Below are 25859 nucleotides of genomic sequence, written 5' to 3' on the forward strand. Positions count from 1 at the left end.
CAGTGATGAATTTATAGTATTTATTCCAAGATTTCTAATAGACCGTGTTAACAATGAATTTACAGTATTTATTATATTTATTCTACGATTTCTAGTTAAGCGTGTCAGAAATATAAGGATGGGAATGGCAAGGGGAATAGTCTCTATTCTAAAAATATCCAGCTACACTAATTAATAACAATAATATGTACTACCAAAAACAACTACAACACTAAGCTTATACAACAAAGAAAATCAAATCATACATACCAACTTACACAGCACACGGAACATTTCAAAGATATTGGTTCGGTTGCAAAGACCTTGGTTACTCCTGAGAGTCGGGGGAGGTCGCTGGTCGGTTGATCAGGCCAGCAGTGCTTTGGAGTACATAAGAACGGCCGTACTGTATCAGACCAAAGGTCCATCTAGCCCAGTAGCCTGTCTGCCGACAGTGGCCAATACCAGGTGCTCCAGAAAGGGTGGACCAAAGAGAATGATCAAGCGATTTGTCTCCTGCCATTCTTCTCTAGCCTCTGACAAACAGAGGCCAGGGACACCATTTCTAGCCCCTGGCTAATAGCCTTTTATGGACCTAACCTCCATGAAATTATCTAGCTTCTCTTTAAACTCTGTTATAGTTCTAGCCTTCACAGCCTCCTCTGGCAAGGAGTTCCACAGGTTGACTACATGCTGTGTGAAGAAGAACTTTCTTTTATTAGTTTTAAACCTGCTACCCATTAATTTCGTTTGGTGTCCTCTAGTTCTTCTATTATGAGAACTAATAAATAACTTTTCTTTATCCACCCTCTCCACACCACTCATGATTTTATAGACCTCTATCATATCCCCCCTCAGTCTCCTCTTTTCTAAACTGAAAAGTCCCAGTCGCTTTAACCTCTTTTCATATGGGACCCGTTCCAAACCTCTAATCATTTTAGTTGCCCTTTTCTGAACCCTTTCCAAGGCCAAAATATCTTTTTTGAGGTGAGGGGACCACATCTGTACACAGTATTCAAGATGTGGGCGTACCATAGTTTTATACAGGGGCAGTAAGATATTCTGTGTCTTATATGCTATTCCTTTCCTAATAATTCCTAGCATCCTATTTGCCTTTTTGTCCGCCGCTGCACACTGTGTGGAAGGTTTCAGAGAACTGTCCACGATAACTCCAACATCTCTTTCCTGATTTGGCGTAGCCAAATTAGCCCCCATCATACTGTACGTATAGTTGGGGTTATTTTTCCCGATGTGCATTACTTTACACTTATCCACATTAGATTTCATTTGCCATTTTGTGGCCCAATCACTCAGTTTGGTGAGATCTTGTTGAAGTCTCTCACAATCTGCTTCTATCTTGACTATCCTAAACAATTTGGTATCATCCGCAAACTTTACCACCTCACTGCTTACCCCTTTCTCCAGATCATTTATGAATAAGTTGAAAAGGATTGGTCCCAGGACTGACCCTTGGGGGACACCACTAGTTACCCCTCTCCAATCTGAAAATTTACCATTTAGTCCTACCCTTTGTTTCCTGTCTTTTAACCATAGTTCTCAATCTAAGAAAGGACCTTCCCTCTTATCCCATGGCCATGTAATTTATACAAGAGCCTTTGGTGAGGGACCTTGTCAAAGGCTTTCTGAAAATCTAAGTATACTATAACTACTGGATCCCTCCTGTCTGCATGTTTGTTAACCCCTTCAAAGAACTCTAACAGATTAAACAAAATACAGGACTATGTAGCACTTTAAAGACTAATAAGATGGTTTATTAGATGATGAGCTTTCGTGGGCCAGACCCACTTCCTCAGATCAAAAATCTGAGGAAGTGGGTCTGGCCCACGAAAGCTCATCATCTAATAAACCATCTTGTTAGTCTTTAAAGTGCTACATAGTCCTGTATTTTGTTTCAGCTACACCAGACTAACACGGCTACATTTCTATCACTATTCTAACAGATTAGTAAGACATGATTTCCCTTTACAGAAACCATGTTGACTTTTGTCCAATAAATTATGTTCTTCTACATGCCTCACAATTTTATTCTTTATCATTGTTTCGACTAATTTGCCCGGTACTGAAGTTAGACTTACCGGTCTGTAATTGCCAGGATCGCCTCAAAGACTACAGAATCCTTCCTCTCCGTATAACATGGCTGGACTCTCCAGTCGCGAGTAAAAGGAGGACCTGATCCCCTGGCTCGAACTCCCTCATTTTCGCTTTTTGATCATAGTGAGCCTGTTGCCCCTCTTGGGTCTTTTGTAAATTCCTCTGGGCACGCCCCGCTAGGGAGTATAGGTTCTTCCGCAGTTTCTCTATGTACTGCACGGCTCCGAGGGCTGGGTACACCTGGGCTTCCCACCCTTCCTTTACCAAATCCAGAATCCCTTGGGGCCGTCGTCCATATAATAACTCAAAGGGGGAATGCCCTCGTGATGCTTGGGGTACCTCGCGTATGAAGAACATTAAAGCGGGTAACAGTTTATCCCAGTCGCGGGGATTGTCCTGGATGAACTTACGCAGCATACCCTTCAGGGTTTGGTTACATCGTTCCACAAGGCCATCAGTCTGGGGATGATATATACCGATGTCTGAAGTTTCCGGATCTGGAGCACCTTACACAATTCAGTCATCACTTTTGAAGTTAAATTCGTACCCTGATCGATTAGCAGTTCCGATCAATATCAGGTTGGCGGTCAGTTTCTACAGATGGCTGCAATTCACAGCAAAGTAATAGAAACTTTCTAATGCAAGTTCTAGAGCCCCTTTGTCTCACATGCTGCCAAAAGGGCAGCAGAAATGATGAGGGGTTTGAAATGGGTCATGTATTAAGAGAGATTAAAAAGACTGGGACTTTTTTTAGAAAAGAGGAGACTAAGGGTGGAAACGGTAAGAGTTCTATAAAATCAAGACTGGTGTGGAAAAAGTGAATAAGGAAAAGTTGTCAGATCAAAATGTCCTGTAGCTCAGTATCCTGCTGTCTGACAGTGGCCAATGGCAGGTGCCCCAAAGGGAATGTATAGAACAGGGAATCATCAGGTGATCTATCCCCTGCCACTCTCTCCCAGCCTCCAGTAAACAGGCTAGGGGCACCATTCTTGCTCATCCTGGTGAATAGCCATTTGATGGACCTATATTCCATGAATTTATCTAGTTCTTTTTTTAACCCTGTTCTAGTCTTGGTCTGCACAGCATCCTCCAGCAAAAAGTTCTGCAGGTTAACTCTGCAATGTAGGAAGAAATACTTTTGTTTGTTTAAAATCTGGTGCCTATTAATGTAATTTGGTGACATGGCATTTTTGTGTTGAGAGAAGGAGCACTTCTGTATTTACTTGCTCCATATCAGTCATGATTTTATAGACCTCTATCATATTCCCCTCTTAATTATTTCTTTTTCAAGCTGAACATTCCTAGTCTTACTAATCTCTCCTCATACTCCTAATCATTTTTGTTGCCCTTTTCTGAATCTTTTCCAATTCAGCTAAAGGAAGATCTCCTTAGGTGTGAAACCTCTGGAAATATCCTTATATTCAATGTAATCTGTAACCAACCAATGAAAGACAACAGACACCCAAAGAAGTAGACAGTGCCCAATCTTGCAGTCACACAAACCAGTGGCTCCCAACCTTTTTGAGGATACAGACTCCTTTTCAATCTATTAATATTTTATGGACCCCCTCTCCAAACCATATAGCTGTGCCTGCAGCCTGCATGTCCCTTAACCCATGGGGTGGGGAACCACTGACATAAACCAACAGCAGGAAAGTCGCAGTTGATACCAACAAATGCAAGATTGGGCTGAAAATGACCTATAACATAAATCATTCACTATTTTGGTTAATTGCAATATATTTTAATCAACTGTAGCTGCTTAACAAGTTCACACGGTAATATTAACCACACACAGTGACCATATTTTATGAACCAAAAACAGACACACATTAACCCTGCCCCTGACACTGCTAACCATCCCCTGAGCCCTTAGGCCCTGCCTACCTGTCACAGGAAGACCCCACCCATGGGGTCAAGAGGGACACATGACCAGAAGTAAAGGGTGTCATGTGACCCCTCTAAGAACTCCTCCCACCATTCTCTACCAATAGGGATGGGTTTGGGGATGCTAGGAGCCCCCCCCTCCCCATTCAACTATACTACAATTGCATTAACTCAGGCCCCAGATGTAGGCTCTCAGGACCCTGTAGGACTAGGGGTCCAACCTCGAGTCAAGATGAGATCCAGGATCCGAGTCCTATTATTTTGCAGTGTAGTAGGGATGTAATAGTGTAGTCAGTTAACCAATACGCGAAAGCATATATGTTAGTGCTACAGACTACACACATTTCCCTCCCCCACCACCAGTACATTTTTAGCAGGCTGGCCAGCAACCTGGCTCAGTCTTGGCTTGTGATGGGTCCTGGACCTGCCCCTGCTGCAGCTCTGCTTTTAAAGTGTAGTAGGAGCTGCGCGGGCAGGCAGCCTGGCTCAGTTCTGGCTTGTGCCAGGTCTGGAAGCTCAGACGCCCCCGCAAACAGGCTGCTGCCATCCCTTGCTGCTGTCTCTTTATCAGAGGCAGCAGCACAGGGTTGCAGGCAGCCGGTCTGTGAGAGGAGCTATTTTTTAAACTGGCTCCCCTCACAGACCAGCTCCCGCCTGGCACCCAGAGGCAAAGGCAGCAGCACAGGGTGGCAGAGGGCTCCTCGTGAATGAGGCCGGAGCACACTGGCTGCCGGCCTTGTCCCCTGGGACTATAGTCGACTAACCTATAAGAATTAATGACTATTCGATTAACCGATATTTAACATCCCTACAGTGCAGATGCAGCCCAGTTTGACTCAGGGCCTGGGAATTATCCAGAACTATCCCACAATTCCATGGGACAACTTCCTTAGTCCTCTTAACGGATGCTGCTCACCGGTTCCAATGAACTGGTAATCAGAGGTAGCTGGAGCAGCTCCCCACCCGCTGCGGGCAGGGGGCCGCTCCAGCCCTACTGCAGACAGAGGTTGCTGTTGTTCGGAGCAGCCTGTCTCTGGGGAATCCGGGGGCTCCACAGGCAGGGATTGCACCAGTGTCCAGAGCAGCTTCTCTCCATGGGGAGTCCAGCTTGCTATGGACAGGAGCTACTCTGGAGGGGCTGAGAACCAGTGGCAGCCCCCGTGTGACCCAACGTTAACTGGGTAACTGATAGATGGGAATTTACCTCCCTAATGAGATGTGCTGCAAATGCATTTTTTGAAGTTACTGCAAAACTATCAAGTGCCCTCCATTTCCACAACCCAGAATGACAATACTGAATGAACCATGACAATTATGGGATGGAGAAGACCATGTCACTAACCCTCACCACCACTGCTTGAAAGATACATTTCCCATGGAGATCAATGGGGCTATTTTATATGTCAAGCTACTGAGAAATGTATATCATAGAATCATAGAACGCTAGGACTGGAAGGGACCTCGAGAGGTCATCGAGTCCAGTCCCCTGCCCTCATTGCAGGACCAAATACTGTCTAGACCATCCCTGATAGACATTTATCTAACCTGCTCTTAAATATCTCCACAGATGAAGATTCCACAACCTCCCTGGGCATTTATTCCAGTGTTTGACCACCCTGACAGTTAGGAACTTTTTCCTAATGTCCAACCTAAACCTCCCTTGCTGCAGTTTAAGCCCATTGCTTCTTGTTCTGTTCTCAGAAGCCAAGATGAATAAGTTTTCTCCCTCCTCATGACACCCTTTTAGATACCTGAAAACTGCTATCATGTCCCCCTCAATTTTCTCTTTTCTAAACTAAACAAACCCAATTCTTTCAGCCTTCCTTCACAGGTCATGTTCTCTAGACCTTTAATCATTTTTGTTGCGCTTCTCTGGACTCTCTCCAGTTTCTCCACATCTTTCCTGAAATGTGGTGCCCAGAACTGGCACAATACTCCAACTGAGGCCTAACCAGCGCAGAGTAGAGCGGAAGAATGACTTCTCGTGTCTTGCTCACAACACACCTGTTAATGCAGCCCAGAATCATGTTTGCTTTCTTTACAACAGCATCACACTGCTGACTCATATTCAGCTTGTGGTCCACTATGACCCGTAGATCCCTTTCTGCCGTACTCCTTCCCAGACAGTCGCTTCCCATTCTCTATGTATGAAACTGATTGTTCCTTCCTAAGTGGAGCACTTTGCATTTGTCTTTATTAAACTTCATCCTCTTTACCTTAGACTATTTCTCCAATTTGTCCAGGTCATTTTGAATTATGGCCCTATCCTCCAGATTAGTCTCAATCCCTCCCAGCTTGGTATCATCTGCAAACTTAATAAGCGTACTTTCTATACCAATATCTAAATTGTTGATGAAGATATTGAACAGAGCTGGTCCCAAAACAGACCCCTGTGGAACCCCACTTGTTATGCCTTTTCAGCAGGCTTGTGAACCATTAATAACTACTCTCTGGCTACGTCTACACTGGCATGATTTTCGGGAAATGCTTTTAACGGAAAAGGTTTTCCGTTAAAAGTATTCCGGAAAAGCGCATCTAGATTGGCAGGACGCTTTTCCGGAAAAGCATTTTTTCTGGAAAAGCGTCCGTGGCCAATCTAGACGCGCATTTCCGCAAAAAAGCCCCGATCGTCATTTTCACGATCGGGGCTTTTTTGCGGAAAACACTACTGTGCTGTCTACACTGGCCCTTTTCCAGAACAGTTTTCCGGAAAAAGACTTTTGCCCGAACGGGAGCAGCATAGCTTTTCTGGAAAAGCACTGATGATTTTACATTAGATCGTCAGTGCTTTTCCGGAAATTCAAGCAGTCAGTGTAGACAGCTGGCAAGTTTTTCTGGAAAAGCGGCTGATTTTCTGGAATAACTTGCCAGTGTAGACACAGCCTCTGAGTACGGTTATCCAGCCAGTTATGCACCCACCTTATAGTATCCCCATCTAAGTTGTATTTACCTAGTTTATTGATAAGAATATCATGTGAGACCGTATCAAACGCCTTACTAAAGTCTAAGTAAACCACATCCACCGCTTCTCCCTTATCCACAAGACTCGTTATCCTATTAAAGAAAGCTAACAGATCGGTTTGACATGATTTGTTCTTGACAAATCCATGTTGGCAGTTCCCTATCACCTTGCCACTTTTGTTTACAGATGATTTCCTTAATTACTTGCTCCATTTTCTTCCCTGGCACAGAAGTTAAACTAACTGGTCTGTAGTTTCCTGGGTTGTTCTTATTTCCCTGTTTATAGATGGGCACTATATTTGCCCTTTTCCAGTCCTCTGGAATCTCTCCTGTCTCCCAGGATTTTCCAAAGATGATAGCTAGAGGCTCAGATACCTCCTCTATCTGCGCCTTGAGTATTCTAGGATGCATTTCATCAGGCTCTGGTGACTTGCAGGCATCTAACTTTTCTAGGTGTTTTTTAACTTGTTCTTTTTTTATTTTACCTTCTAAAACAATCCCCGTCCCACTAGCATTCACTATGTTAGGCATTCCTACAGACTTCTCGGTGAAGACGGAAACAAAGAAGTCACATCTCTGCCATTTCCAAGTTTCCTGTTACTGTTTCTCCCTCCTCACTGACCAGTGGGCCTACCCTGTCCTTGGTCTTCCTCTTGCTTTTAATGTATTTATAAAAAGTCTTCTTGTTTCCCTTTATTCCCGTAGCTAGTTTGAGTTCATTCTGTGCCTTTTACCTTTCTAATCTTGCCCCTGCATTCCTATGCTGTTTGCCTATCTTTATCCTTTGTAATTTGTCCTACTTTCCATTTTTTATAGGACTCCTTTTTTTTTATGGGACTCCTTTTTTATTTTTAGATCATGCAAGATCTCGTGGTTAAGCCAATGTGGTCTTTTGCCATATTTTCTATCTTTCCGACACATCGGAATAGCTTGCTTTTGGGCCCTTAACAATGTCTCTTTGAAAAACTGCCAACTCTCCTTGGTTGTTTTTCCCCTCAGTCTCGATTCTCATGGGATCTTACCTATCAGCTTTCAGGTATATGTCAATACCATGATGGCAATGCCTATATTATGTAAATAATACCTAATAATAATTGCCAAATGAGAACACTTCCCAACCTGCTTACAAAGGGCCTGATCCAATTTAAATTTTAAGCTAGGATTGGGCCCAAAGTAAGATGATACATCCTGCCTTTCTGTGGATGCACCAAGTGTTTTTAAGTGGCATCTTAACATGCTGTTTAAATCTTCAACTACTTGGATGAGGAAGACTCACAAAGAGTCTGTCCATCAACCACACCACAGTGACAGTGATTTCACTGCTATGGTAACAGACCTGATCTCTCTGTAGGCTCTTGTGTAGCAGCAAGGAGCCTGTGGGGGTCTCTTGGTGGGAGAAGCCAGTGGTTCTTATGGACTTTTTGGTCCGTGGACCATTTGGCTAAGTGTAAACCTTTCCATGGACCACCAGTTGCTAATGGAGAACTCTATAATAATGGGAGATTTTAATTATCCCCATATTGACTGGATACATGTCACCTCCGGAAGAGAAGCAGAGATAAAATTTCTCAATGGCTTCAATGACTGCTTCTTGGAGCAGCTGGTACAGGAACCCACAAGGGAAGGGGCAATTCTTGATTTAGTCCTGAGTGGAGCACAGGATCAAGTCCAGGAGATAACCGTTACAGCATCGCTTGGGAACAGTGACCATAATATAACAACATTTAGCATTCCTGTGGTGGGAAGAACACCTCAGCAGTCCAGCACTCTGGCATTTAATTTCAAAAAGGGGAATTACACAAAAATGATGAGGTTAGTTAAACGGAAATTAAAAGGCACAGTGACTAGAGCCAGATCCCTGCAAGCTGCATGGAAACTTTTTAAAGACACCATAATAGAGGCCCAACTTAAGTGTATACCCCAAATTAAAAAACATAGCAAGAGACCTAAAAAAGAGTCACCATGGCTTAACCACCATGTAAAAGAACCAGTGAGGGACAAAAAGGCACCTTTTAAGAAGTGGAAGTCCAATCCTAGTGAGATAAATAGAAAGGAACATAAACACTGTCAAATCAAGTGTAAAAATGTAATAAGAAAAGCAAAAAAAGATTTTGAGGAACAGCTAGCCAAAAACTGAAAAAGAAATAACAAAATGTTTTTAAGTACATTAGAAGCAGGAAGCCTGCTAAAAAACCTGCGGGTCCCCATAAAGATCGAGATATAAAAGGAGCAATCAAGGACGATAAAGCCATTGCAGATAAACTAAATAATTTCTTTGCTTCAGTCTTCAGGGCTGAGGACATTAGGGAGATTCCCAAATCTGCACCGTCCTTTGTGGGTGATGAATCTGAGGAACTGACCTGGATTGAAGTGCCATTAGAGGAGGTTTTGGAACTAATAGGAAAACTTAATGTTAACAAATCTCCAGGACCGGATGGCATTCATCCAACGGTTCTAAAAGAACTCAAATTGGAAATTGCTGAACTATTATCTGTGGTTTGTCACCTATCCTTTAAATCGGCTTCCGTACCTAATGACTGGAAGGTAGACAATGTGACACTAATATTTAAAAAGGGCTCTAGAGGCGATCCTGGTAATTACAGACCGGTAAGTCTAACTTCAGTACCAGGCAAAGTAATCGAAACAATAATAAAGAATAAAATTGTGAGGCATGTAGAAGAACATAATTTGTTGGACAAAAGTTAACATGGTTTCTGTAAAGGGAAATCATGTCTTACTAATCTAGTAGAGTTTTGTGAAGGGGTTAACAAACATGCAGACAGGAGGGATCCAGTAGATATAGTATACTTAGATTTTCAGAAAGCCTTTGACAAGGTCCCTCACCAAAGGCTCTTGTGTAAATTACATGGCCATGGGATAAGAGGGAAGGTCCTTTCTTGGATTGAGAACTATGGTTAAAAGACAGGAAACAAAGGGTAGGACTAAATGGTAAATTTTCAGATTGGAGAGGGGTAACTAGTGGTGTACCCCAAGGGTCAGTCCTGGGACCAATCCTTTTCAACTTATTCATAAATGATCTGGAGAAAGGGGTAAGCAGTGAGGTGGTAAAGTTTGCAGATGATACCAAACTGTTTAGGATAGTCAAGACAGAAGCAGACTGTGAGGGACTCCAAAAAGATCTCACCAAACTGAGTGATTGGGCAACAAAATGGCAAATGAAATCTAATGTGGATAAGTGTAAAGTAATGCACATCGGGAAAAATAACCCCAACTATATGTACAGTATGATGGGGGCTAATTTGGCTATGACAGATCAGGAAAGAGATGTTGGAATTATCATGGATAGTTCTCTGAAAGCTTCTACACAGTGTGCAGCGGCGGTCAAAAAGGCAAATAGGATGCTAGGAATGATTAAGAAAGGGATAGAAAATAAGACCCAGAATATCTTACTGCCCCTGTATAAAACTATGGTACGCCCACATCTTGAATACTGTGTACAGATGTGGTCCCCTCACCTCAAAAAAGATATTTTGGCCTGGAAAGGGTTCAGAAAAGAGCAGCTAAAATGATTAGAGGTTTGGAATAGGTCCCATATGAGGAGAGGTGAAACCACTGGGACTTTTCAGTATAGAAAAGAGGAGACTGAGGGGGGATATGATAGAGGTCTATAAAATCATGAGTGGTGTGGAGAGGGCAGATAAAGAAAAGTTATTTATTAGTTCCCATAATAGAAGAATCGGAGCACACCAAATAAAATTAATGGGCAGCAGGTTTAAAACTAATAAAAGAAAGTTCTTCTTCACACAGCATGTAGTCAACCTGTGGAACTCCTAGCTGTGAAGGGTAGGACTATAACAGAGTTTAAAGAGACGCTAGATAATTTCATGGAGGTTAGGTCCATAAAAGGTTATTAGCCAGGGGATAGAAACGGTGTCCCTGGCCTAAGGATGGCAGGAGACAAACAGCTTGATCATTGTCTTCGGTCCACCTTCTCTGGGGCACCTGGTGCTGGCCACTGTCGGCAGACAGGATACTGGGCTAGATGGACCTTAGGTCTGACCCAGTACGGCCGTTCTTATGTTCTTATGGAATCTCACCGTTAATTACATAATTATGCCTGAGCCATTTTGCTAGTGTTGCCGCTAGGGAGAATGGTTTAATTTAAATGATTAAACAGATTAAGAGTTTTAACTTTCTCATATTAGTTTATCAGACTTCATTTTAAATAAAGTAAAATATTCATTTGTGTTCAACACAAAGGCTACGTCTACACTGGCCCCTCTTCCGGAAGGGGCATGTAAATTTCACTAGTCGTCGTAGGGAAATCCGCGGGGGATTTAAATATCCCCCGCGGCATTTAAATAAAAATGTCCGCCGCTTTTTTCCGGCTTTTAAAAAAGCCGGAAAAGAGCGTCTAGACTGGCCCCGATCCTCCGGAAAAAGTGCCCTTTTCCGGAGGCTCTTATTCTTACTTTGAAGTAAGAATAAGAGCCTCCGGAAAAGGGCACTTTTTCCGGAGGATCGGGGCCAGTCTAGACGCTCTTTTCCGGCTTTTTTAAAAGCCGGAAAAAAGCGGCGGACATTTTTATTTAAATGCCGCGGGGGATATTTAAATCCCCCGCGGATTTCCCTACGACGACTAGTGAAATTTACATGCCCCTTCCGGAAGAGGGGCCAGTGTAGACGTAGCCAAAAGGGTTTCAATGTTTTCTTTATTTATGGCAGGGCTGGGGAGACGTTTTTGGGCCGGGGACCACTGGCACAGAGAAAAATCAGTTAGTGACCACACAAGTGAGAAACAAAAAAATTCCTCCCCAAACCCCCAACCCTCACTGAGGTGGCTCCCAACTCAGACACCTCACTGCTCTGGCTCTCCATGGGGTGAGGGGAAGAGGCAGGGAGGACTGAGGTTTAGTGCTTCCTAACGGCCCCATTTGCTTTTTTGTTGAATTTTATGGACTCCCTTTAAGTTCTGAGGTGAGGACAAAAATGAGGGGTACAGTGTGTGGTACAAGGCTGCCAGTGAGTGGGATAGGAATGGGGTGCAGGATCTGGGAGCGAAGTGGAGCACAGAAGGGGAAAAGGTTGCAAGGTCTGGGTGGGAGGTAAGGTGCAGATGCAGGGTTGGAGTAGGGTGTCTGACCAGAAGGAGGGAGCAGTAGCAAGGGAGGGTGCAGTGTGTGGTCAGGAGGGAGGGTGCAGGAGCAAAGGTAGATGCAGGAGCAGGGTGATGATAGGTGTCTGGCCAAGGAGGGGGATGCAGGACTGGACAGGGGGCAGGGTGTCTGGCCATAAGCAAGGGTGCAGGAGTAGACTGGGGGGTAGGGATCGGATCTCCATGGTCCAGCACCTTTGGAACCTGACTGGTCCCAGAAGAGGGATTTTTCCGGACCAGGGCAGGTCATTTCAGGACCTCTGCTGCTGCTGCTCCCGCATTGAACTTCCTGGCACCACCTCCCCACAGCCCAGCTGAGCCCTGCATTGGTTCCCTGTACCCCCTCGCACAGCCGAGTTGAACCCCGCACCAGTTCCCTCTGCCCCACCCTGCAGCCCAGTTGAGTGCCTCCCCCCGTCCTCACAGCCTAGCTGAGCCCTGCACTGGTTCCCTGTGCCATCCTCTCACAGTGAAGCTGAGCTGCTCATCTGTTCCCTGCACCTTCCCACATCCCCTGCAGCCCAGCTGAGCCCCGTGCCTGGGTGCCTGACACCCTCCCCACTCCCACAGCCCAGCTGAGCCCTGCACCAGTTCCCAGCACCTCCCTTCACAGCCCAGCTGAGCCCCGCACCCGGGTTCCTGGTGCCTCTCTCCCCTGCAGCCCAGCTGAGCCCTTTGCTGCTTCCCTGCACCCTCCTTCCCACTGCAAATCACTTGCTTTCCCACACTCCCAGGCTGGGTCTACATTGGTGTGATCTTGTGCAAAAGCAGCTGCTTTTGCGCCAAAACTTGCTCCCTGACTACACTGACTGCGAGTTCTTGCGCAAGAACACTGACATTCTAATGTATGAAATCAGGGCTTCTTGCGCAAGAACTCTGACGCTCCCGCTCAGGAATAAGCCCTTTTGCACAACTGTTCTTGCGCAAGAGGCCAGTGTAGACAGGTAACATGAATTTCTTGCGCAAAAAAGCCCTATTGTTAAAATGGCCATCAGAGCTTTCTTGTGCAAGAGAGCGTCCACACTGGCACGGATGCTCTTGCGCAAAGGCACATGCCAGTGTAGACGCTCCCTTCTGGAAGAGTTTTTGCACAAGAACTTTTATGCAAAAGAGTTCTTGTGCACAGGGCTGGCCCGAACCCTTTTGGTGCCCTGGGCCCTGGTGTGCGGTGCCACCCCCGGGCGCAGGGTGCATGCGCAGGCCCGCCCATGGAAAAGCGTCCGTGCCAATCTAGACGCTCTTTTCCGCAAATGCTTTTAACGAAAAACTTTTCCGTTAAAAGTATTTGTGGAAAATCAAGCCAGTCTAGACGTAGACTCTGTTTCTGAGATAGGAGACAAGCATTAATCCAGTCATCATTTGAAACAACGGAATGGTTTATGTGCCTGTGCAAGTGGAGAAAACATTGTCCTTTGCCTTCCAAGTAAGGCTATGTACACAGTAATACTTTTGTTGGTCAGAAGTGTGAAAACCAGCCCCACGGTTCCATGAGTTTCAGACAAAAGCACTAGTGTGCGCACATCTGTCAGCCTACGATGGGTTTCCAGTCAGCAGAGCTCCCGTCGCTCGCTGGAGATGGTTCAATCCTGCGGACACGAGAACTCCCTCCCCTTGTCACTGTAGGTGTAGACGCAGCCTGAACCAGATCATGGCAGAGGCGCGAGCTGGAGGGGGCAGAAGCTCTCTGCAGCCCCCGGCGAGACACGAGTCTCCCGAATCCTCCGGCTGCTGCTTGGAAACCATGAGCCAGCGGGGCGCAGGGGACTGGCGAGGGACAGGCTGGCCCGGGTCCGAGGTGGGGCCCATTTCAGCCGCCAGGCCGGCGCTACCCTTTTAAGAGGGGGGGGAATGCGGGCATCATTCGAGGAGACAAAGCCGGGCGCGCGGCCTCTCCGTAATACCCGGATGATTTAGAGGGGGCGTGCTCCCATTGGCTAGTGCGAGAACAAGGCGGGGCAAATAACGGGGGCCACAAAATGGAGTCGCGCTCCCCTCCGCTTACATAAGGTGACCTTTCACCCTGCGCGCTCTGCAGCCTAACTTGTCCGTCAGGTGGGTGGAGCTAGATGACTAGACAGGCGTGCCATGTATCCACTAGGGTGCCCCGACTTAGACCGCGACCAATCCAACTATGCCGTAGGCGGGAAGGGCCGGCCTGGCGGTACTAACAGGTTAGGGTGCGCGCTCAGCGCTTCTGCCGGCCGCCCGCTCGGCAGAGGGGGAGGGGAATCTCCCGCCATTTTTCAATCCTCCCGCCCGGGTCCCACCGCCGCCGGGGCCGTTGTGGGGAGTTTCCAGGCCCGGCCGGGGCCGCTCCGCTCCCCGTCATGGCGCCGCTACTGGGCCGCAAGCCCTTCCCGCTGGCTAAGCCGCTGCCGCCTGGGGAGGCGGGCGAGAGGTTCATCGTTCCTCACACGCAGGAGGCCTTCCGCACCCGCGAGTATCCGCCGGCCCGCGGGCCCGAGGGGGTGTCGGCTGCCCCGAGTGCTAGCCGCGTCCGCGTGTCTCCGCGCCCCTGAGCTGCTGTAGCGCCCGCCCCTGCCCCTGGGCTCGCTGCGCCGGTGCAGCGGCTCCGAGACCCGGCGCTGGCCCTGTCCGTGGAGCCCGCGCGTTTGGCACATCGGGCGGCGAGAGCAGCGCTGGCTCGGGGCTCGGGAGGGGGGGCTCTGCCTCCGGAATTGATCGCATCGCAGGTTCATGCCGCCTGGCTGCGTCGCCCTTCGGTCCAGCCTCGCACCGACCCAATTTCTGTTTGTTCTAGTCCCGTTCAGGTTCCCGTGCTGCTTTCCAGGAGACGGCTACTCCCAACACGTGTGTGTGCGCGCTTTGTAATGTCACTTGCCATAGTCCATAGGCTGTGCAATGGTGTGTCAGGAAACAGGGCTTCAGGCTCCAAAAACTGATCAGATAACGGACTGTTTCAGGTTCTTACGGTTAGTCTGAAATGCAGAGGATTGAGAGAAGCTATTTGTGTCCCAGGATATTTTTGTAAAATTAGATATGTATTTTATGATTCTTAACTTTGTAAAATGAAAGGATGGGGGGGGAGGGGGGAGGAGAAAATCCCAGTGTAAGGGTTTATTTGACAAAGGATAAGATTTTAAAAAGAATATCTAGCATATATGCTTGCTGCATAAACATTTGAAATGGTTAAGAAGACTAGTCTTGCCCAAGCTTAGGCCCTAAGATGTTGCATGTTATGTTTGTGAATAGCTGTGTCAGTGATAACCTGCATTGTGGGAAATTGCAATTACAACTCTTCATGAGCACAGACAACCATTAGACTTAACCCATTTTAATCCTTGACTATTTGTTCTCCTTGCACATAAGGGGCGATCTACACTTAAAATGCTACATTGGTGCTTTAAATAAAAATGCTCCTAAACTGATGGGAGAGATTCTTCCATTAGCATAGTTAATCTGCCTCCATGAGCACCAGTAGCTATGTTGACAGGGGAAGCTCTTCCACTGACATAACATCTGCCCCAGGAGTTAGGTTGGTATAACTATGTTGCTTAGGTGGTGTGGATTTTTCACACCTTAAGCAAAGTTGTTGTATCCGTATAGGCCTGGCTGAAGTGTGGGATCAGAGCTAGAGTAGAAGGTTGGTCCCTGCTTGACATCTATATCCTAAGGTAAGACATGGCAAAATAGAGTATAGCAAGAGAATGGGGCAGACAATAAGAACACATAAGGCTGGGTCTGTATGCAGATATTAGGATTTGGGTGTCATAGTATAAGTATTAATGAGATTAAAAACAGAAGCCTCAACTGGCCCTATGTAATAGTTGTCAGTAGGCTTCATTTTACTCTAATAATTGGAGCAGAAATGGGTCTTGGGGAGGGACTTAAAGGACAGACTTAGTTAGAAAATGTGTTTCTTGCATAAGTGGTGTTGTGGAAAGTACAGCTGTTGTGGGAGAAATTGAGAAACATACAACATGTTGCTTGTCTGCAGTGGATTCTTTCTCTGTACAGTTTCAAGCCTTCTGGGATCCTTCTGTATAAAAAATAGGATACAAGTTCAAAGTGTAATAATCATTCTTCACCACTTCTTGGAGGGAGGAAGAGTGGGAAGTGAGTGGTAGGCACATGAAATCTCCATCATAGGAGATGAACCAGCAGCTCTGTGTGGAGGACTTGCATATCTATGTAGACAGGTGTATTTTTTATTTTTAAATAGGCTTTAACTATATACTACTGTCCCTGGAGACTGATCTTTCCTCTGTACAACAATGGGCTGGAAACTGCAAGGAGAACTTAAATTGTGGAGGAAATGTATAAAGATCTAGAGTGCACTTGAGAGATTTTTGGCAGCATGTGAGACAAAGGGGCTCTAGAACTTGCATTAGAAAGTTTCTATTACTTTGCTGTGAATTGCAGCCATGTTATACGGAGAGGAAGGATTCTGTAGTCTTTGAGAGGGAAGTATAAGTCTGAGATTGAGACAAGTATTACTAATACACTGAGTATAATGAAATGATGTTATAGAGTCTTACTTAACTCAAAGCATTAATTTAAAATAATTTAAAACTGACTAATCTACAGTTCATGTGGCTAATCTTAGATGTTCAGAAGCTGCAGGGGGTAGCTGAGTTAGTCTGTACAGGATAAACTTAAAAAACAACAAATGGTCTGGTAGCACTTTATAGACTAACAAAACATGTAGATGTTATGGTATATGACCTTGAAAGGAGCTCAAAAGCCATAAGAATAGAGCTTGGAGGCTTTAATGAAGATTACAATTTCAATATTGATTTTTATATCACTGATTTTAATAATTTTTTTAAATCAGCAAGTAGTAGACCTTGATTTAAACCACTACATTTTAATTGTTTTGCATTTGTACTTGTTTTCCTAAAGAAAAGTTGCTTTTAGTTGATTACTATGCAAACATTGATTTGCAATTAAATATGGTCTTTGCACTAAATTTCCTCCTTCCGTTTTGCGAGGAGGCTATACCAAATCTATACTAAATACACATTTATTTAAGCAGTTCTATAGCATAATGTGCATGTATTCAGATATTTGGCATTTTAAAAAAGTGTAAAAATAAAGTAACAAACATCAACAATATTTAAAACGTAAAGGCTTTTTACATTTAAAAAAATTACATTAAATATGTTGGATACATAGAAATTTTTCAACATGTTTTAAATTCAAAACTGATTTATTAAGCAAAGGAGATATTTGCAGTTAATAAACTAAACTTAGTTTCTTGTCAGCATGCCCTTCAGTTTTTAGAACTAGTAGATCTCACTCTTACACTTAGTTTTCATTCCTGTTTGGGAAGTGTGCTAATTCAGCTTCCTATTGATTTTTAATTTTTATTGAACTAATTGAATAAATTGCAGTGAAGAAAATATTCTCTGCACCTGCAGAACTAGCTCCTACTATCAAAAGCTGGCTTAGCACTTGGAAAAAACTCTGGTTCCGGGTGCTTAGCCAATGGCTTCCACCACTGATTTGACTTTAAGTTGTTGAAAGTAAATATTAGTATATGTGTATTTAATTTAAATTATTTTAGTGTTATATTTACACCTGTACATTGGTTGTCATAATTTCAGATCAGTCTAATTAAAAAAAAGCCTGTGGTAAATTTAAATACCAAAATGTCTGTTTTAAATACAATTTTTAATCGTATTTTTATCCACTTGGCTGATTAATTAGTGAGTAAGAGGATGTAAGGTGTATGCAAGTTTTTGAAAGGTAGAATTGCCAAGGAAAAAGAGAAATTGTTTAGTGTCAGTGTTATATGGCTTATTAATTGAATAACTCGGAGACTCTTGAGACAAAATACTTCATGTAATTTATTAATTTTAACCCTGCAATCTGCTGAATATATATATATCCTATTTTTGTGCATGTTTCATACTTGTATGTGAAGTTGGAAATATGAAGGGTGGCTCTTTTCATAATTCTAAATGTGTTAATGAAGGTCATTACTGATGCTCTGGAAACTTAATGTGTTGGGCTTTGTTTTCATGGTAAGTTCTTCCGGCAGAAAATATGCTAATGAGGGACTCATGCTCTTCTAAGCATAAGTCATGATCTCCTTAGCATATTTTCTGCTGTTTCTTTTTGCACAAGGAGTTTTTGCGCAAAAAGAAGCAGTGTGGATGGTGGGTTTTTTTTGTGTGCTCAAAACGGGGGTTTTCCGCAAAAAAAAAAAACCCCAACACGCTGCTTCTTTTTGTGCAAAAACTCCTTGTGCTAAAAGAAACAGCAGATAATATGCTAATAAGATTGTGACTTATGCTAATGAGTCCCTCATTAGCATATTTTCTGCTGGAAGAATTTGCAGTGAAGATGCAGCCTTGGTGATCAAGCAAATGACCTATGAATGTTTTGTTCTTTGTGAAAGTCCAAACTGTAGTTGGTGGTCTTTTACATCTGCACTTGAAAGGGAATCCTCTGAACTGTCATTCATGTTAAAATTCGACACTTGCCAACAAGGACTTAACAAGAATTTGAACTATCTCACCCATTACCAAGACAGTTTCCCCAATTATCACCTGTAATACCATTAACTCACAAACATCCCACTCTCCCTACCTTTAATATCATCAATTCACAGACACTTACCTTCCTTCCTCCCCCTCCCCCGCATCCCCCTTCTGTTCTGCAATGTGATTTGTCCTTTTCATATTTGTTCATTTTTTTTGATTGTATCCCTTGGTATATATGGCTGTGACTACTTTCTTCCACTATTTGATCTGAGGAAGTGGGTCTGGCCCACGAAAGCTCATCATCTAATAAACCATCTTGTTAGTCTTTAAAGTGCTACATTGTCCTGCATTTTGCTTCAACTACCCCAGACTAACACGGCTACATTTCTATCACTTGGTCTTAGATGTGTGGCCTAGGGATGTAAAATCTTATTTTAAAAGTTAAACAGTTTAACCAGTTAATGGGCTCCTGTAGGCAGGGTGGGGATGCTCCAGCCACTTACTGGGTAACCGGTTAACCCTTTACATCCCTAATGTGGCCAGGCCACCTGATGCTGAAACTCATTTTGTCTCTGATACTTTTCCACTCAATGCCAGGACCCTCCCTTCTTGCCATCTAAAATGCCTGCTGGAAACATCTAAGATTGATCTGGAGGAAGAATCATGCCCAAGCTAGCCTAGGAGGATGCTTAGCTTGTGAAAGATGTTTAGGACCACTTAGGATAGGGAACCTAAGACCTATGAACCAAATCTGACCCGCTCCAGCCCTGCATTCTCCCCCCCACTCCCAGTGCACTGTTGCACCCCTCTCCGTTCCTGCACCCTACCTGCTGCCCAGGCTTCCCAACCCCAGCTCACTCCTGCTTTCTACCAGCCTCCAGATCCCCCAGTCTGAAGCCCACTTTCTGGCAGCCCCCTTCCCACACAATGAACCCCTCATTATTGGCCCCATGCCAGGGCCCACAAAATCAATTAGCCCAGGTCCCCGTAGGTTCTGGTGTGCATAGGGAATATGGGGAGTGTCTGCCTCTCAGTCAAGAGCCATGTCAGTGAGGTTGGTGGTGGGTTTTTATGGGTGTTTTTTTGTGTTTGTTTTTTGTTCTCACTTTAGTGTGGCGCCCAACTAATTTTTCTGTGGGTCAGAGGCCCCTGACCCAGAAAAGGTTCCTCACCACGGTAGGGTAAGGATTTGCAAGTAACAAGTTCCTTAGTGGATTAGGACTAGCTGGCATTTTTTGTTTGTTTTTAAGTTAACTTACCTTGGTCATCTGAAGATGTGGGCTGTGCTCACGAAAGCTCATGATACCATCTACATGTTTTGTTAGTCTTTAAAGTGCTACCAGACTACTTGTTTTTTTTTTTAAGTTTATCCTGTACACAGTAACTCAGCTACTCCTTGAAGCTTTGTACCTTGGTCTGTTTTCACTTGCAACCCCACTTTTATGTTTAATAATAACACTTTTGTTATGCCTAGTGAAACTGTTAGTGGGGGGAGAGCAACCACTGTGCATTAGGGATGTTAAATTTAGATTAATTGACTAATCAAATAGTCGATGCAATTTGCATCGACTATTCAATTAGTCAAGGGCGCCTCTGCCTTTGAAGTGTAGCAACAGCCCCAAAGGCAAAAGTGCTGTGGGGAGCATGGGACCAGCAGGGGACTCAAGCAGTCCCCCACTGGCCCCGTGCTCCCTGTGGCATTTCAAAGTGGCAAACCCCAGGTTCCACGCAGTGCTGCTGCTTTGAAGCACCCCTCTTCTTTTTTTCCCCTCCTTGCTGCCTCTCTGATAGAGGTGGAGGGGGGGAGTGACTAGTCATTCACATCCCTACTATGCATATCTCTTATCCTTCGATAAAGGGGACGGACTGTATGAGCTTTCTCTGTGTAAATCTTTTACATGGCGTAAGATTTGGTCCCTTTTGGGGGTTGGTTTACTAGATGCTGAGCCCTTACGGCTGAGCCGTCCCCTGAGTTGGTGCTTGAGTCACTCTGCAGGGGAGCGGTTACCTCAACTCTGGTCTTGCCTTGGAGAGACCAAAGGATCTGGCCCAGCAGGACAGGGTGGTGGGGAACCCGAGAGGGCAGGACTGCAGGTGTCAATGGTATGATCAGGACACCAGGGGACAACCCCAAGTAGACCTCTGTGATCTAACCAATCATAGTACAGAGGGCATAACTAGGTATAGTGATGTGAAAATAAGGGGGAATGCTTTGCCAAGTATCAGGAAGAACAGTGTTGTAACCTGTTACTATGTTGTATTTCCCCTTCAGGGAAGTAATGGAAACCCTAATTATTGGCACATTTATAATGTCAAAATGCTAGTGAGTTAGGGCTTCTGTTCTTCAGGGTTTGTTAATTTCTGGGTGTTATTTTTAGCAGGTTTTGAGTAGATACTCAAATCAAGGTTTTCTCAGGGCTTTTTCGTCATGCTTATTTGTAAGGAGTAATATACATTACTCGTACTGCACAGTGTCATTTCTTTGAAATGCTTCCTATTGCACTTTAAAGTAATGCTGATTGAAACAATACCATGCTAAAGCAGCACACTAGGGAACCTTTAGTGCACACCACCATGGTGTACACAGACCAATTAATGTGCAACACATTAGTGCATTTTAGCAATCCTATAAACACTTGTGTGCACTGCTCTGGGAAGATGCATCATTATATTGGTGGTTCTCAACTTTTTTATCATTGTGGGCTGTGTGGTATTTATATGCTCAACCTAAAACCAGAAGCCTTATTGCAAGCATACATTATGGAACTACTGGAAGAGACTCTAATTGAGGTCTTCCATATCTTTGGGCATTTTACTTGCATGCATGAGGTAGGCAAGGCAAAGATGAGAGCAAAAGTAATGAAAATGAACCTGTTGATTGTAAAGAGATGACTAGGAGGATGCATATCAGAAAGATAGTTTTAGTAAATTTTTATGGTCTGCCTGTAGCACACATTTATGGTATTCATTGCTCATAATATGAATGTGTGAGAGGGGCAAAGGGAGTGGCAAGGTGAAGTGTCTCTGGGTCTTCATTCTAAAGCTGTTTTCTAGGCAGTCAGACTCCAAGACATTTAGGCCTTTACAATGGGGCTGTGAGCGACTAGTTGAGTAGTCGACTATCTGATAAGCAATTACTTGCTTATTGAATAGTCGTCTAGTGTGTTGACTATCCAAATTGTTTATCAGATAGTCAACACACTAATCGACTAGTCGTTTCCCTCCATGGCTATCTGTCAGAAAGAGGAGGAAGGGGGTGCTTCAAATTGGCAGCACCACATGGAGCACGGGGCTAGACCCTGGGCTCCATGCGGCACTGCTGCTTTGAAAAGCTGTGCGCGGCCCAGGGCCAGCTGGGGAGTCCCCAGGCTGCACATAGTGTTTGAAAGCGGCAGCTCCGTGTGGTGCTGCTTCTTTGAAATGTTGTGTGGCGCCTGACGCTGGGCTCCCCACGGCATTTCACAGCGGCAGTGCAGCAATGGAGCCTGGGCTTAGCGGGGGGAGTCCCCGGCTGATCCCAGGTTCCACGGGGTGTTGCTGCTTTGAAATGCTGCGAGGAGCCTGATGCCAGGCTGCATGTGGTGCTGTCACTTTGAAATGCTGCAGAGAGCAGGGGGCCAGTGGGGGGCTGCCCTGTGCTCCCTGCAGCGCTTTTGCCTTTGAAGTGTAGCAACAGCCCTGGGACTGTTGCTACACTTCAAAGGCAGATGCACCCTTATTGACTAATCAAATAGTCAATGCAATTTGCATTGACTATTCCAGGGGTGGCCAACTCACAGCTTGTGAGCTGCATGCGGCTCTTCAAAGAAAAAATTGTGGCTCCTGCCCCTGCACTCAAGGCTCAGAAAGGGGCAGTGTGTTTCTGTCTGAAAGAGCCAGAGCCAGAGTCGCGATGTCCCATGCAGAGTTCAAAATGGTCGCCTTCAAAATGGCAATGCCTGCTCTGCTTTAAAAGGGCACCAGCGGCTGGGGCCTTCTCCCCTTCCCCCCCCCTCGGCTCTTTGTGTGGTATCCACCATTATTTTGGCTCTTCATTTGTAATCGGTTGGCTATCCCTGGATTATTCGATTAGTCATTCGAAATTTAACATCCCTACTTTAGAACACATGCCATTTTGCCAAGGGAAGACTCAACCTTCAGTGCTTTCTTCTGTGTTATGTAGGTTCTCCTACTGAACTTACCAACATGATGGAAAGTGAAATTCTTTGGCATTTGTTGTAGGATTAACTATAGGTCAGACTTACCTTAAAAGGCTCTTTACAGGAAAACATGAAGGGTGGCAAACAGTGCTGAGCTCAAGTTCCATGTGGGCAGGGACACAGGAAGTATCTAGAGAGAGTGGGTGGAGGGATGGGCTGATCAGTAAAGCTTGAAGGCTGATTTGGGGTTAGTGCTTATTTGCAGCTGTGCATAGCTGTGCAAGCATTTTTGGAGGAAAAACACCCTGTAGAGTCCATTGCATGATAGATGGAGCTTTAGGCTTCTGGTCTGTGATTTGGAATGAGCCTTAATTGCGTGGCTCTGGAGAGAGAAGTGGGATGAAACACAGGGCCAAATGTGAAATACTCTTCTGCACAGGTTGGCTAATGGGTTTAATCAAGAAACATTTACTTTAAATCTCTTGGCTTTATGCAGCATACACGCGGGAAACAGTGTAGTCTGCAATACATGTTTTCCTCATTCAAGTATCTGATATCCTGTCAAAAAGACAAACTTAGCCTTTTGCGTGGTCCAAGTGCCTCTTCCAGATGCGTAGGGTTGTTACTTTTTTAGAGGTATTTATACACAGCAGTTGGTATGCACTGTGCAAAATGCACAGTTTGAGACTGGAGCAGGGAGTGAGGGAGGGAATGCTGAAATTGAAGGTAGCCTGCCCATAGACAATGTCACTTGTTGAAAAGCAGTGTATTCCCCCCCAAATAAAGCTTGCTGCTATGACTTATTTGCCCCCTTTTGTTTAGTAAGTGTTAGGCAGCAAGCTGGATTCAAAAAAGTTCAGTATCTCCTACTTTGCCATAGCACAGAAAATGTTAGAGAGCAAGATTTCACAAAAGGGAAATGCTTTGCAGATGAACAAGGGACAAGTTTTCAGAACTTTGCATGTGGGTGTCCAGAAAGTTAAAATACAGATGGAAAATAGATTGACAACACCAAAACAGTACCACACCATACTGAAGTGACTTATTTATAGGAACTTTGTCAGCCTTGTGGCAAATTATTTTTAAAGCCAAGGCAGAAAGTAAAAGCATGTTTGATAGTAAACACTGTAGTTACTACAAATATGAAGGTGTTACTAGTCTAAGAATCAATTTGTTGTAAGTACATCAACCATCTTCATGGTAAGAGATTCCTTGGTGGTTAATATAAATGGAAGTAATTCAAAGATAATTCTTAAACTGTTGCCTGGTTGATACTACTTGTAGGGATATTACTCACTTCCCAACAAGCAATAAGCTGTGTAGCTGCTTTAGCCTGTGTTGTGTGTGATTTTTAGATTAATCATTCTTTTAAAAGATTCTTTAATACAACTTAATCTTCCAGTTTTTACCACCTGGGTGTTCTTAGTGTCTTAACTGAATGTGTGATATTGTCTATGGTGCTTATAACTTGCACGTTATCCATAGCTATTTTTTCAGTTGCTGATCTGGAATATTTTTATTAATACAACTTCAAGGCCCATGGAAATTTCAACTAGTCACCATTTAGTGCATTTGGTGGAGAAACTATTTGGTTGTGACACAGTCCTGAGTCCCACCTGTCAGGTGGCTTGAAATTAGAGAAGTTGGATCTCTTTCCAATTTGAATGGAAAGAACTAAGTAGAAGTTGCACACTTTAATGATTTAACATATAGTAATCTCTGTAGTAGCATCATCCTGATTTTCTGTGTTTAGCCTGTGAAAATCAAAATGCTATCTAGTCCAGGGTTTGGCAACCTTTCAGAAGTGGCATGCCTAGATTTAATTGACTCCTATTTATGGATATGCATGATGGGGGAGGAGAGGACAGGGCAGGCTGGGCACGGTGACCATGTTTTCTGAACCAGCTACCAGTAGGTAGAAGGGTTTAATTTAAATTATTAAACATTAAGCGCTTTAACTTTTTCATGTTAGTTTATCAAATTTCATTTTAAATAAAGTAAAATATTATTTATTTATGTCCAACACAAAAGGTTCCAATGTTTGTGTATGGCGGGTGTGGGGAACCTCTTTTGGGTTGGGGGGGCCTCTGAACCACAGAAAAATCAGTTGGAGCCCACACAAGTGAGAAGCGAAAAATAAAATAAAAAATCTCTCCAAAAAACCCCAACCCTTACTGAGGTGGCCCCCAACTGAGACACCTCACTCTTCTGGCACTCCAGCCCCATGGGATGAGAGTAAGGAACAGGGAAGACTGAGGTCTAGGGCTTCCCAGAGGCCAGATTTACTTTTCTGGGATTCTGAAGTTAGTGAATTTTGTGTGCCACCTTAGGTTCTGGTGTGGAGGGAAAAAACGAGGGGTTCAATGTGCGGGACAGGGCTGCCAGTGAGTTAGATAGGGATGCAGGATCTGGGCAGGAGGAGGGGCTAAGGAGAGCATGGTCTGGATGGGAGTTTGGCAGCAGGAGAAGATGTGGGGTGAGGGTACGAGAGGCAGTTTGGGAGGTGAGGGGGTTAAGGTTGTTAAAGACTAGTCGACTATCCAATAAGCATTTACTTATCCGATAGTCTTTTGACTAGTCGACTAATCAATTCTCCCCCCCCCCCCCCCTTGCTGCCTCAGAGAGGCAGCAAAAAGGCGGGAGGGGTACTTAAAAGTGGCAGTGTTGCACAGGTGTGTGGCGCTGCCACTTTAAACACAGCTGCTGCATGTTTCAAAGGGGCAGCAGTGGAGCCCGGGGTCAGCTGGGGAGTCCTCAGCTGGTCCCGGGCTCTATGCGGCATTTCCCCAGAACCTGGGGTCAGCTGAGGACTCCCCAGCTGATCCCAGGCTCCTTGTGGCACTTCCCAGAATCAGGAGCGGGCTCCAGGGAAGTGCCATGTGGAGCCTGGGGTCAGCTGGGGCGTCCCCTGCTGACCCCAGGCTCCATGGCTTTGAAATTCAAAAGAGCATCGGCTAGTCAATTAACTGCATTTTAACATCCTTAGGGGGAGTAACACAGGAAAAAGTGAGAGTGAGTATGCAGCCAAATAGCTAGTTGGGGAGGGAGGCAAAGAAGTGTGGAGTAAAGGAAAGTGTAGCTTCTGCAAAGTAAAATTATATCTCCCCTCACATTTTCCTCCTGCAACTTAGTGCAACTGCTGCCCCCTCCCATCCTGCCTCTGCATGCTTCTCACCTCCTTCTACCGTCACATCCCTGCGCCCCCAGTGTGCACAC

General features: G+C 44.8%; 1 protein-coding gene across 2 annotated transcripts in view; it reads left to right on the forward strand.

Moving 5' to 3' along the window:
- The first annotated feature begins 13777 nt into the window (after window positions 1-13777).
- The window catches only part of BAZ1B (bromodomain adjacent to zinc finger domain 1B), a 110325-nt gene continuing 98243 nt past the window's right edge, over window positions 13778-25859 (forward strand). The window contains exon 1 of one of the 2 annotated variants that reach the window (XM_014571765.3): window positions 13778-14495. In XM_014571765.3, the coding sequence (XP_014427251.2) occupies window positions 14383-14495 (113 nt within the window). In that variant the 5' untranslated portion in view covers window positions 13778-14382. The remainder of the gene's footprint in view (window positions 14496-25859) is intronic. The other variant, XM_006119603.4, reaches the window with a different exon arrangement.

Source organism: Pelodiscus sinensis, chromosome 21 (assembly GCF_049634645.1).
Source record: "Pelodiscus sinensis isolate JC-2024 chromosome 21, ASM4963464v1, whole genome shotgun sequence".
Taxonomy (NCBI): domain Eukaryota; kingdom Metazoa; phylum Chordata; order Testudines; family Trionychidae; genus Pelodiscus; species Pelodiscus sinensis.